Genomic DNA, 14445 nt, shown 5'->3' with positions numbered 1-14445 from the left:
TTGCAGGCTCACAGAAAAGCATCAAGGGTTTTATTAATTAGAGATGTATTTGTCTTAACTCTGCAAATATGCAAGAGCTTGTAATTAGGTCACTTGTCAAGTCCTTATTCACAGGATGTTTACTAGAGTTTTGACATGGATTTCAGACATAATCTGAAGGATGGAATGGTAGCTTTGCAAATTGATTCAGGGAATATCCTCTATACATAGTGACAGCAAAACAAAAAAGGCATAGCTCTGTAGAACTACAATGATAAGCAATGGGAATTGCCAGCATTAGTGGAAGAGACAAGGAAGGCAAACAGGGAGAGATGGAAGTTGGATAAGCAGAAGGGGCCAAGTTTGTAAGGTATTTACAATTATAAAATTACTCTTTACATGAAACACACTGAACTGTGCAGCATCTTAATTTACTGAGGGCCCAAAATCTATCACTCACCCAAAACCTGTGTATTTTTCATATGTTTCAATTTAAATGAAAACTTCAATGCATAAAGAGATGAAGCAGATTTGTATTGCCCACTTCTAAATAATTTCAGATTGAAGGATATTGGATAGACCTGGGAAATGAATAAAATTTGTGATTAATTCAATCAAAAATTAAATGCTCTCTACTATCAGTCCAAATATTTGCTGTGATTAAAAGTGCTCAGGGAGTACAGAAGAGAAGGAAAACATGGCTAAAGTAAATTTCCCATTTTAACCAATAAATATTTACAATCACATAGTGATAGCAGGCAGGCTACTTCTGTAATTGTCTCTCAACTTTCTCAGAGCTCTTTGCAGCTGATAAGCTGAATTCATTTGATGTGTGTGAATGTGTTACAATTTCATTTACCCCATGGGGTTATACTTTGTATATTGTTCTTTCCCAATCACTGATGCAGAGCAATTGAATTAATATTAAAAGAGATGACTTCAGTTTTTAAGTAACAGGCTGATATTTTATGCTCTGCTGTTTAACAAGCTGCCAGTACTCACCAGTAAAGACTTTTTTTCAGAGCTTATAGAAGTAATAAGTTAACAATATGTACAGAGCCAGCTTGTCAATATGTCAAGATACTGAATAAGAAGGAACATATTGACGGAGAGCACGCATATCAGTGAGAAAATAAATCGTATTTCCTTATGGCAAGTAGGACAAACACAGAAGAAACAAGATTACCCAGTGGAAAAAAAATGTAATAATAAAGAAAATCCCCCCCTGCCTAGGAATAACTAAGAAAAATAAGAATATAAATTATTTAAAGCCAATTGGAATTTAATAACAAAAGGAAGAGAGTGCTAACATTTTAGTGTAGATGGCAAACAGATCACCATTGCTAGAAGAATCTCTCATTTCTTGAGAGATTTCCCAAAAGCTGCAGCCACCATATTTTTTTTTAAAGAACAGTGAAAAACATTTGGTGTAATTATAGATAGGAATGGCTTAGGAGAATTCACAGTAGTGCTAAAATTATCAGGATTACATAAGAGGAGGAACATATTTCATAAAAGCATTGTGTAATATTCAACCCTCGTGTACCCATCAGTGTGTAAGTTGCCATGACAAAGACTATTTTTCTTCAATTATTTTATTTTCTAAGCCCCAATTCAGACCTCAGCTTCTTTGAGTTTTTCTTCATTCATTTGCTAGAGCTAGAAGAGAAGCAGGCATTCAAGTGCTCTGATATGTGTTGCTTTAGCATTAAATGTTCCTAAATTATTGAAGATGTGGTGAGGGGCTTGGAACACAAGCCCTGTGAGGAGAGACTGAGGGGAGCTGGGGTTGCTTAGCCTGGAGAAGAGGAGGCTCAAGGGTGACCTTATTGCTCTCTACAACTACCTTAAGAGAGGTTGTAGACAGGCAGAGGTTGGTCTCTTCTCCCAGGCAACCAGGACCAGAAAAAGAGGACACAGTCTCAAGCTGTGCCAGGGGAGGTTTAGGCTGGAGGTTAGGAAGTTCTTCATAGAAAGAAAGATTGGCCATTGGAATGGGCTGCACAAGGAGATGGTGGAGTCACCCTCACTGGAGGTGTTCAGGAGGAGACTTGATGGGGTGCTTGGTTGCATGGGTTAGTTGATTAGGTGGTGTTGGATGATAGGTCGTGCTTGATGATCTTGAAGGTCTCTTCCAACCTGGTCTAGTCCTATTCTATTCTATTCTATTCTATTCTATTCTATTCTATTCTATTCTATTCTATTCTATTCTATTCTATTCTATTCTATTCTATTCTATTCTATTCTAATAGTAAAGGACAGCTGAAACAAAAGAGCTGCTTGTGTTAACTTTTGCAAGTGTATCACTTTGGAGTAAAGCAAATCAAAAGCAAATTAAATCAGAAGCAAATACACAAACAGGCAAAGCACAGTCTGAAATAGTTTGAAGCAAGTAAGAAAACTGCTTAGAAGGAGATGCACCAAACAACTACCACACTGGAGTCAGCAGTTGCAAGTGTACTGCTGTAAAATGTGCTTTCAGATTTACAGAGCAAGTATTTAGAAAAAAAGAGAGAATCAAAATTGCCATTACCCAGTAGCTTTGAGTTTAGAATTGGATAACCCTGGGAATATGAGTTTTCAGTCAGGTATTGTTTCAGACTGCTCTGGTCATTAACAGAAATGTATGTACTCCTCCATGAATGGTTGATGTGACTTGGTTATTTACATCTCTCAAGACAGCACTTAGCTTTGAAGACAAGTATCTTTCTTGAGGTATCCCTTTGAACACATTATTGGGGTAGCAATAAATAAATCTGCATTACTTATCACCTTGCCACATTTCTAAGAAAGTGAATGCAAGTGTATTTAAAAAGCCAAAAACAAGTGCAGGAAGTTATTTCATTTGAAGCATGTTCTAATGATAAAGGAGAGGAAGGAAAGGAAGAAAGGAGAAAAAGGAGGAGAAAGAAATTACACACTAACTTGGCAGCTGACATCCATTCCAGCCTCCAGAAGCACCTGTACCACAGCTTTGTGGCCGTTCCGCGCGGCGAGATGCAGAGGAGTGTGCTTCCTCGTATTACAGTTCATCAGGTTCGGATACGCTTTGATGATCATTTTTACAACACGCAGGCGCCCATAAAGTGCTGCCAGATCCAGAGGCGTTTCTAGTTTGTTGTTTCTTATTGTAGGGTCTGTTAGCTCTTCTAACAGAACGGCAACTACCTCCGAATGACCATACTGAGCTGCGCAGTGCAGTGCTGTTTCATTTTCATTGTTCTGTCAAAACAAAACAAAAGCTGCAGAAATTCCTGTTTAATCACACAGCAGAACTGCTCAGCTTCTATAAATTGCCTCCATGAGATCACTACACGGGCAGGGTTTACAGGATCACGTCAGCTAATGCACGTTAAATGCTTCAGAATGACTCCACTATTCTTTCACTAATAGTACAGTAACACTTCAGCTTCATGGCTCCCATGATGATCAGGTGCCTGTGTGTCCACACTGCTCCCAATCCATTTTGAACAACATGCCCCCCAAAACATTGTTGCTCGTGATAGGCCAAAATCCGTAGTCCTCCTTGGTTCAAGTTGTTACTGAAATCATAACTGAGTTCTTCTTAGAAATACTGTGACACTTACCTTAAGCCTCTCTTCTCAGTTTAACTGGGTTTAAATCATAGGAGTTTTTATTAGAGTTGTACAGAGAAAACTTGTGTCATGAAAATATGTCAGGCACAAGACTAGTTTTATATAGCACTATAAAAGTTACTCCAAAGACAACAATCAGAGCATGGAAGCCAAAACAGCAACTGTAGACTTAGCACATCACAGAAGGAGACAGTCTTTTCAGAGCTCAAGGGAGATGCATGTGTGCATTTTAAAAGCATATGATTATTTGTGTTCTGTGGATTGAGTAAGCTTTTGCTGTATAAAGCAATGCCTCCCCAAGACTTTCCCCAAACATGATTTAATAATCCTAATAATTATTAAGTATTGAGAATAAGAAGCATTTGCTTTAATCGTTTCCTTCCAATTCTGCCTGTGTCAGTGCAATCCCAAACAGGCAAATCTCTTCAGAGAGGAAAGAATTTATGGAGCTCTCTGAATTCTATAGGCCATATATATTATTCATATATTTTTATGTAGTCTCTATGAAGCCTTAAATAGGCTAAACACTCTAAAGTTTAAAAGTATGTGCATGGAATGCCTCTTATATTTCAGGTACAAAATGTTGTGACAATTGTGACAACCACTGTAAAAGTAGAAAGACAATGAGCTAATAGATAAAGAAATTTCATGTAAAAACACACATTTTATATTCTATGATCTAATGATGACAAAATCCAGCAAATACACTAGAGGATGGTAGACATAGAATTCCAAAGACAGGAGAAGAAATCGATCCAGACTGCACTTCTGAAGGAAATGCCTGAATCAGAGGAACGACTACTCAAAAGAAAATCCATGTTGCATGGTAATATTTGGAAATATGAAAAGGGGGAAACCTTTTTCTTTCCTTTTTGGCAAGATTGTTTCTAACTCTGCAATGAAGAACTCTGCCATTTTCTCCTCATATTAAAAGTGACTAAGATAAACCTAGGAGAGAGGAAAGACAGATCAATAGATTCAGATAAACTCTTCAGGTGTCTCCAACATCACACAAGATTGGAACGTGTTTCCTGATAAACTGCAAGACAGTAGCTGGAGAAGAGCCATGTAGAGAGTGACATAGTGTGACATAGAGTGAGGCTGACACAGCTGGAAAACTAGTAAGTATTTATTTGGTCACTGTGCATCATTCAGACCATCATGTGGTCTTTCTATCCATAGGTCTATTACACAGACCATAAATTCAGGTTCAAATATCTACTATTACAATGCTACACGGTGCAATGATTCTTCAACTATCTTATGATATGGTTTTTGTGCACTAGTGACTTCTAATGTATCCTTTCTATAGGATACATATATAGCAGCCTTCCAGTACCTGTAGGGGACTACAAGAAAGCTGGGCAGGGACTTTTGACAAGGGTTTCTGGGAGGGAATGGATTGAAGCTGGAAGAGGGTAGACTTAGCCTGGATATTAGGAAGAAATTCTTTACAGTGAGGGTGGTGAGACACCGCAATAGGTTGCCCAGGGAGGTTATGGATGCGTCCTTGCTGGAACGTTCAAGGCTAGGTTGGACCTTCAGCAGCTTGGTCTAGCGGAAGGTGACCATGGTGCCTGTGGAACTAGACCAGCCCAAACCATTCTATGATTCAGAACTGCTTTCTTTCACATTTCAAAGTATTAAACACTATTAATGAAATGTGCACGCTTTTAATGATAAATAAAGTCTGATGCACAGTACATGAAATATTTTAATGCAAGGAAAAAGACAGGCTATGGATATAAGAAAATAACCAAGCATCAGAATCATAAAACACAACATCACCAAGAAATTCCTAAAGTGTTCACATTTTATTCCTCTAAAGTTTTCACTGTTCAGACTTGGTATGTCTGTACTAAAACTATATCTATTTTGACCTTGGTATTTATTCCTGATGACATCCATTTTTGCATCTGATCTGCCATGCTAATACCAAACACTACCTGCTGACCTGTCTGTGGCAGTTTGTTGTGTGGGTTTTTTTTTTCAGAGAGCAGGATTTCTTACTAATTCTGTAATTTTATGATAAGAGTTACCATAATAAATGTCACTGCTACTCAGATGTTGTGGTGGGTTGTTAATTTTGCAAGAGCTTGACTGTTAATCTCAAACTTCTCAATTATATTTGGCACAAATTTAATACCAACTCTTGATCTCATACTACCTAATTGATCTTTATCCAATGTATAATTTATATATATACTCAGGTCTTCATCAATGAAGTCTGAACACAGGAATGTTTTACCATGGTTTACAATTTCAACCTTACATTGTGCATGGCAACTAAGACTCCAGCATTAAACTGTGAGAGAATTATTCTTACATAATTGTTATGCTGTACCCACCTCCTGGGTGCAGAGTTACCATTCTGCATTTCACCATCCCCATAATATCATTGTAATTTAATTGTTTGCCTCTTTACTGTTTATTTCAATTCTATGTAATAGGAACAGTAGGGGGCATTCAGAGCTTTAGATGCTAGATAGGGCTGGATCTGATCCTGTGATGCTAATTAACTGCATTTTGAATGTGTGGAATGCAGTTCAATTAATTTGCTGCATACCATATTAAATCCATTAATTCATGTAAAATGCATTTATGCATGATGAGCTTCTCATTTACTTCTTTGTGGTACGGTTCATTATTTTCACTTAACTTTTCAGAAGCATTTCTTGTACACAGAATTTTAATAAAAGAGATGAAAAGCAGAGATATGTTACAAATTAGCTGCTATTTTTAAATAAGGAACCAGCTTATTTTCTTAAACTGAAAGCACAGACATTCTTAACGTGATGTTTGCAAAACTGGGGAGGGGGGCGGGGAAATACAAAGTCTAACCTGAGCATATTTTTTGCTGAGGTGAGAAAGCATCAGGAAAAATGCCTCTCTTTCTCCCCATCTCTCAAAGGAAAAGCAGCCCAGGATTTCTTACAAACTGCAGTTTCAGGTCCATAGACCTGAGAGAAGCTGGAAGCTGAGAGGAGCCCTCACCTGTCTTACAGGGCCCATCAGCAAATAAGCAAAAGCCTCAGAAACCTACAGTCTCATAAAAACGTACAATGCACATTAGGGTGGGGATTGCCACTCTGATGTTACTCGAGGGTATGTGGGTGGAAATGGCTTTATATAAACATGGCATTTCTCTCCTTCCCTCATATGGATAATCTCCCGTGTGGAGTGCTAATTAGCAGGGGAAAGCAGTCCACACACTAAAGCCAGCCATTGGCTAGAGTGGAACACCAGGGGATTTATCAGGCTGGAAGAACTGTGTTTGCTTGAGTTTAACTTCAAAGTTTAATATGATCAAGATTCCCTTAAGAGACTCACAGCCCAACATTTCTTGTGAGGACTGCTCACACATTTTGCCTTAAAAAGTTTTGAGGTAGAATGCAGAAACAGCAGGAGATCCAATGACAAGAACTTTTCTGGACTCTGTGGGGTGTAGAGTCAGATGCATCCCTGATTATTTGCTCCAGTGATCAAACCACAGAGACTGGACAGCACACCTAATCAAGTTCAAGAATATTCTAGAAGTTTGGATGTGGTTGTGGGTTGGGGAGGAGCAGGTTTGAAATTAAATTTCTCTTTCTGATCTTATTGAAATATTTTTTTCACTATCCCTCTCTGTGAAGTTCCTCCTCAGCTTTCAATTTCCTGTCAGTAGAGTATAAGGAAACTCTTCAGGTGAATACATAACATGCAATCAGAAAGATGGTTTTTTTATTTTGTTGCAGAAATAAAAGTGAAAAAAACCTGCAACCCTCTCCTTGACCAAAGGTAATCCTACAATTCAGCTGGTTTCACTCCACATGCAACTGCTGATGAGAATGAGAAACTTGGAGCCGCTCCTAATCTGCAGCTCAAACCCCAGAAGGACAAATTTGGGGGGTTGCATTTTTTCTTGGATGAGTCAGAGTATTACAGGATTTCCCAGAAGACTGTCACATGAGCCTATTTTATTACTTTATTTTCTTCTATTTCCTGCACTAATACTGGATATTCATATCATAGTTATTGGACAGATCGCAATGGCTAAGTCTGTAACCTCAAATATCAAAGTGTACCTTGTGCCCCTGCACAAAGACATGGACATTCTGATCGTTCTCTGTCATACCTTCAGACACACATTGATTGCTCATTTACTGCAAGGCCTTACAAGGTAGCAGATTTCTGTGTTTGGGCAAATCCTGCCTTACTTTTGGCAACCTGAATAACTCTTCAATCCTGTGATTACGTTGACCAAAACTCCGTGGAACAAACCAGTTTGTACACAGGCAATGTAGACACTACCGTTCAGACCCAAAGCTGGAACTGACTCCCACCTTTTTATTACAACAATTTCCTAATTATCCTGGCAAAATCAGTAGCTGATGGTTGCTACTCATATTTCACAGCCTACTTCCAGTTCTCAAGCAGTCCAGCTGACTATACACGGTGTCAGATTTTAATTGTCTCCTCTCTATATCTAAATACTATCCCTACAAACAGACTATATAAGAATATACAGTAAGAAAACAGAAGGTGTGCCATCTGTTTGACAACAGAATGCAAGATATTTATCCTGCCCTTACCCACTGTAATACTTTCATCATTTTCCCCTAGTATTTATGTGTCCTTTCTGCTGCACATGTATATATGCAGCCCATCTGGTATGTCCTTTATCTCTGCATATCAGTTCATTTACAGTACACTCAAAATATACAAAGAATATTAATTCTATCTGCCAAGTTAAAAATGTTAGGAATCTAATAAAGGAAAACAGAGATAGAGTTTATACAAATTTACATCAATATATATAGGTTGCATAGCTAGAGTATGCCTTCAAATGATTTTTCAGAAACTTAGCAGAAGGGGTTTTCACACTTTTTAAATCTAATATTCTTTAGGTCAGTGCCCATCCAGAAGAAAGATATCTGTTATGCTTCAGTCAAAAGATTTTATCAGTCTTGGAAAAGAAATGGAAAACAGAATATTCTGGGTTTTTTTTTAACTTGGCTATAAATTTGCCAGACCTAAAGAATACGTGCTGCTTGTTTCGGGAGGTGTTTAAGCAGCGTGTGGACTTGGGGCTGAGGGTTTAGTGTTGACCCTTCAGGGCTGGGTTGAAGGCTGGACTGGATGATCTTTGAAGCCTCTTCCAACTGGATGTTTTCTGTGATTCTGTGATGATGTACATGGATATTTTTTTTATCACTTTACCTGCTCATTCACTCTGGAGTGTGATGGTCCATGATGGATGAGAATCTTCACAATGTCTACATCTCCTCTCCAAGCAGCCAAGTGAATAGGAAAATAACCTTTATTATCTGCCACATTAGTTGATGCTTCATACTGAAGTAATTTGAGAACTATATCCCTGGAAAACAGGAAGTAAATCTGAAAATGGACAGGAAGCTTATTTGAAATGTTTACATGAACACATATTTTACCAACATTTTTACCCTGAATAAGAGAAAAAAAAATCCTGTAAGTCAAGTGAAACAGCTACAAAAGTGAGGACCAATCGTTTCTAAGAATGAAATAGTAAAACATAGGCAAAATGTTATTAATTGTAATGATTCTTACTTCTCCTGAATACTCATCAACAAGATTATCATCAGATCTCTGAATCTGTTTCTTTCAACAGGATCACCTGGCAAAAGAATCCTCTTTAGAATTTGCCTTTCCAGACCACATACATGTGCCTCAAGACAAACATTCCAGGCACTAAAGGCAGAAAATTGCTCCTGCCCCCATCATTGCCAAGTTCTGCAGGCAGGAAGAGGGTAGCTTTATCAAGACAGTTCCTGCAGTAAGGTTTAAGTAAGAGGTTCTCTTCTTCTTTAAGGTATTATCTCAAAGATGGGGCAAACAATGCAATGATGATCTAGTTAGATATGTACCATCTTCTATGGAATAACTGATTCTATTTTCATTTCCCACAGCCAGCTTCCTGAGAGTAGTGAGGAAAAAATAACACAAACCCCAAAACAAAGCCCACCAACTTTCATTATTTTAATTCTTATTCTATTCCTTTGAGTATTTTCACACTGGTCACACATTAAATGAAAAAGCTGATGTATTGCATCCCTGATTCTGAAGCACTCTCTTGTATTTCAAACACCACACATAAAAATCAGCTGTGTGCTATGATCATGTTATCAAGTATGTCAGAAAGTAAATAAATTCTGTCTTATGTCTCCATTTGTCTTCTCAAAGTTTGACACAGTCAGGCCTCATCATTTATTATGTTAATAGCATCTATAATCCAGTGTGGGCATTTTTACACACATTTTTTGCTGAATATGGAAACACTGGCTCTGACTGATTTGCCTCAAAAACTCAGGAGGGAAGGGACCTGAGCATAGTCTCTGTTACGACTGAAAGCAAAGTCCTTGAGTACAGATTAGGAAGGTAAATCCCGAGGCAATTTTTCTCCCAACACTTGCTACACACAAAGTTCCAGGAGAATTACTCCCAGAGAAACTTATTAGTACAAAGAAGGTTTAAAAGACTTCTCATGCAGAGGATGGCGTAGTGAAGGCCAGAGATAAAGAGTAATTTGAAAGGGACACAAATCAAAGGGTAAATAATTGAATGAAGTTTGGGGCAAAGAGCAAAAAACAACTGAAGCAAACTGAAAACAGCAAAAAACCCCAAATGAAATGAATAGATAATGACAGACAGCAACTATTGAGAAGAGTCTGTTGTAATATTCAAGCTACAGAAAAAGAACCTGTGTCTCCTTCATCCTTCAAGAATGCCCTGACCCATCACACTTTCTCTAGGGTGAGTCTTTTTTAGTGCTCTACCAGAACTTTTTCATTTGTAGAAGTAAATTTTAGAGAGGAGCACACTCAGAGTCCTTAGCCCAGTAACATTACTGGGCTAAGTAAAATTACTTAGGGAGACTGAGATTCAAGTACCTGTCCCAGATATGATTTAATTACTTATATAAAGAAGAATAGTTTCAAAAAGAAGGGGACCTATTCCAGAATAAGCAAGGAGGAGGGAATTCATCACATGCAAGGATCAAGCTGGGACTTGAACAGTGGTGTGCAACAAATATCCCAGCCACTAATTACTGGCTGGGTCACTAAGTCTTGTGCTCTCACTTTTTTCTAAAAACTCTGAAGTCTCTCAAGTTCATTCTAATGTGATGTGAAAAATGAAAGCCCTAAAAGTTTTCCAAGGACAAGAACTTCTATGTGGGAAGGCTCTTGTGTCAAAAAATTATCCCCAATATTGATTTTGAACATCAAGTTTCAAATGTGAAAGGGAGTGGAAAGCTATTTATGTGTTCTGACAGAATTACAGCCACCTGGCCAACTCCAACTGCCCCTCTTGCTGAGAGTGCCCCCATGGTAGCAGGTCCTGGATTCCCATGATTTATCAGGAAATACCTCGTAATGAAGATCAGTTGAACTTAAGATAACAAGCTATAAACGTGACATCAGAAACTGCTACTTACCCTGCTGTGAGGTTAAGGGCTCATAGCAGCCAGTGGTCAGCATGACCTTTTCAAAAGCTGCAGTTACATCTGCTGCTGTAGAGAAGTCTACACCTTGAAGTTCTCTTTAACTTCAGCAAAAGTATGGCCAACAAAAAGTGTCTGAAAACGCTGGTTGGCTTTTGTATGTTTTGGGAGTTCATAGTTTATATTGCTAAGTCTCACTTGAAATCTCTGCTATATTATATGTGTGTATATACAACAATATTGCTGCTTTTCTGGGTAACCATTGATTTATAGTCAGTATTAAACATACTAAACCAGGTTTTTATCTGTTTAGAAGCAGCAATCTTTGAAAGCTAAAGCTTGGGCTTTTCTAAATCAAAAATAGGCAATGGTACAAAACTCAAGCCATAAACATTGTGATTGTCATGCAATTTTCTCCCTTTAAAAAAACAAAACAATACAACAAAAAAACCCCAAACCAAACCAAACCAAAAAAAAAAAAAACCAAACTGAGTGTAATAGACCATATTAAGGACTTAGATCTAATTCCATGGAGGTAAAATAGATTAATAGATGATTCTGAATCTTGCTACAGAACTGAAATTTGAGGACAGGCACAATATCTAATTTAGCAGTATTCAAACTTGAGTTATTTTTTCTCAGAAACAGAGTCTCTTTCATTCACCAAAAGATTCATCTGATCTAAAGGAAATATGCAGGTTTCTATAACACAATTAAAGACACTTCTTAGAGTGTTGATTTTTCCAAGGAAGAATGCAAAAATTGTGACATTATTAAACTAAACATACAGTCATTATGGATTCATGTGTGATTTTAGGGACAATCCAAAAATCACATTGAAGTTAGTGCCAATCACTCTTCATTTCAGATGGGTTTTGATCAGCTCCTTATCCCCCACAGAGGAATAACCCAAAGCCTTATGGCCACGTTTTCTTTAGTGCTAATCCAGTCAGTGCTAACACTGTCACTTTACAAACAGGATAGCTGGACTGCATTAAGTGGGGCAGCTCTTACCTTGGTTATAGTGGGGTCCATCCCACTAGAACTTTATAGACTTCATTAAAATCTTTCTTTCTTGTTCTCTCTTAATAACAACATGCAGTTGGCAGCATAATACAGTGAAGGTTAACATGTAGCAAGGGGCAACATGTAATAACAGAGGTAACAAAACAAATTACAAGGTGCAATAACAAAATATGTAGCAAGTTTCCACATTTTTTTACTGACACTTGAATGCCTTAAAAGAGTTCACCTGCACTGGTGTGCCTGTGCAGTACCCCTCACGGAGGTAATGCAGGCTTTCCTCAAGTTCCTTGCATAGGGTAGCTTGGAGGGTCAGCAGGGAAGGAGAAGCTACACTCTGGGGAGAGACTGTTTGGAAGGGAATGTAGGGATAGGTCAAAGGGAAATGGTTTTAAACCGGGGCAGGATAGATTTAGGTTAGACATGAGAAGGAAGTTCTTCACAATGAAAGTAGTGAAATATTGGAATGGGGTGCCCAATGATATGGTGGAGGCTCCATCCCTTAAGACATTCAAGGTCAAACTTAACAGGGCCCTGAATTGCCTGATCTAGTTGGAGATGTCCCTGCTCACTGCAGTGGGGTTGGTCAAGATGATTTTTAAGGGTCCCTTCCAACCTGATGCATTCTATGATTTTATACTAAAGGTAATAGCCTTTTTTTTTTTTTCTGCTTTCAAGTGTCTAAGTGCTGGATATTCTTAGCCTGCTACTTTGGCTTTGATAATGATTAATCTACACTGTTCTTTAACTCCACAATATTGCTTCCTTAAACACCCAATGCACTATTTATGTGTACAGACACACACCAGTACAATTCCTGACTGAAAAAGCACTAGAGCCACCACTAGCAGCAACAATAATGAATTTATCCAAAACAGAGGAAGAATTTGGAAGAACCACTCTAGAATCAATAGCTTCTAAACTTCATTTCCCATTTGTCATTACTAGATGCTGATCTCAAGGACTGTGCCAAAAAACTCTTATATTAAAATATCCCATGGGGGGGAAAAAAAAAAAGCTAATTTTAGTAAGTCAGGATTTGCCAACTTTCTGTGAAACTCTCGGTGCTATGCTACATATTTTTTTAAGTTAAACAATTAAATGCCATTCTACATTACAACTAAACATGAAGCACTTACTTGTGTCCATTTAAAGCTGCATGATGTAAAGCAGTATAACCTGAACTGTCTGTGCAGTTTATATTTGGTCCTCGCCAGATGCTGCAGACAAAGCACAATTGTAAAAGTTAATTTTTAGGCTAGGCAATTACTGAAATGGCAGATGTGGGGTGTATAAATAACCTCCAGATCCCTGCAACAAGTGTGATTAAACTTTAAGAGAGAGATTATCTTGAAAAGAACGTGAAACAGCAAATGTCATGGTGGTATCAATATCATTTATTTATAACAATAATTTTACTCATTCATCTTTACAGCAGTCATGAACTTTATGTAGGGCAGTCTCAAAGACTATTAACTATTCTGTCAGTTCAATTAGATCTGTTCTTCCAGAAATACTCTGGTAATTACGCTGAGGTAACACTCTGATTTTGCACTACTTTTTTTCACGATATATATTCACTGACTTCAGGTAGGTTGCTCCAGGATCATACAAAAATAAGTTTGATGGGAACCAACTATAGCTTTTAAAAGGACTCGAAATCTAGGTTGGTTTGTTACTTGGCCTGATATTTTAGCTCCCATTTTAATCAATAATATATATATATATATATATAGGGCCACAATAATGATCAGAGGGCTGGAGTGCCTGCCCCATAGAGACAGGCTGAGGGAGTTGGGGCTGTTTAGCCTGGAGAAGAGTAGGCTCCAGGGAGACTTCACAGCAGCGTTCCAATACCTGAAGGATGCCTACAAGAAAGTTGGGAAGGGACTTTTTTACTAGGGCTTGTAGTGATAGGATGAAAGGGAATGGATTGAAGCTCGAGGAAGGTAGATTTACACTGGAGATCAGGAAGAAATTCTTGGCAGTGAGGGTGGTGAGACACTGGAACAGGTTGCCCAGGGAGGCTGTGAATGCTCCCACCTTGGAGGTGTTCGAGGCCAGGCTGGATGAGGCCTTGAGCATCCTGGGCTGGTGGGAGGTGTCCCTGCCCATAGCAAGGGGGTTGGAACTACATGATCATTAAGGTCTCTTTCAACCTAAACCATTTTATGAGTCTCTGAATATATAAACCCCAAACATTTAATAAATGTTGGTGAGGGTTTTTTTATCTTTCTGTATTTTACAGCACTTTCTTTACAGTCAACTTCATTATATGCCCAGGGTAACCAGTTTCACTATCTGTTATGGACTCCACATAAAACAGTACAAGAGAGAGATCTTTTTGTTTCAAAGTAGAAAAATGTGGCTGCTAAGCCACAAAAAAAA

At 38.2% G+C, this 14445-nt stretch overlaps 1 protein-coding gene across 10 annotated transcripts in view; it reads right to left on the bottom strand.

Annotated features, from left to right (window-relative positions):
• Positions 1-14445, bottom strand: part of ANKS1B (ankyrin repeat and sterile alpha motif domain containing 1B) — a 420346-nt gene that overhangs the window by 363915 nt on the left and 41986 nt on the right. For all 10 annotated transcript variants that reach the window (XM_068142750.1, XM_068142747.1, XM_068142754.1 and 7 more), the window contains exons 2-4: positions 13197-13277; positions 8778-8934; positions 2905-3201 (exon numbers count right to left, since the gene is read on the bottom strand). In XM_068142750.1, coding sequence (XP_067998851.1) covers positions 2905-3201; positions 8778-8934; positions 13197-13277 — 535 coding nt within the window. The remainder of the gene's footprint in view (positions 1-2904; positions 3202-8777; positions 8935-13196; positions 13278-14445) is intronic.

Source organism: Melanerpes formicivorus, unplaced genomic scaffold (assembly GCF_026170545.1).
Source record: "Melanerpes formicivorus ecotype bairdi unplaced genomic scaffold, bMelFor1.0.p_v2 SCAF_8, whole genome shotgun sequence".
Lineage (NCBI taxonomy): Eukaryota > Metazoa > Chordata > Aves > Piciformes > Picidae > Melanerpes > Melanerpes formicivorus.
This window is presented reverse-complemented; position numbering and strand designations above follow the sequence as displayed.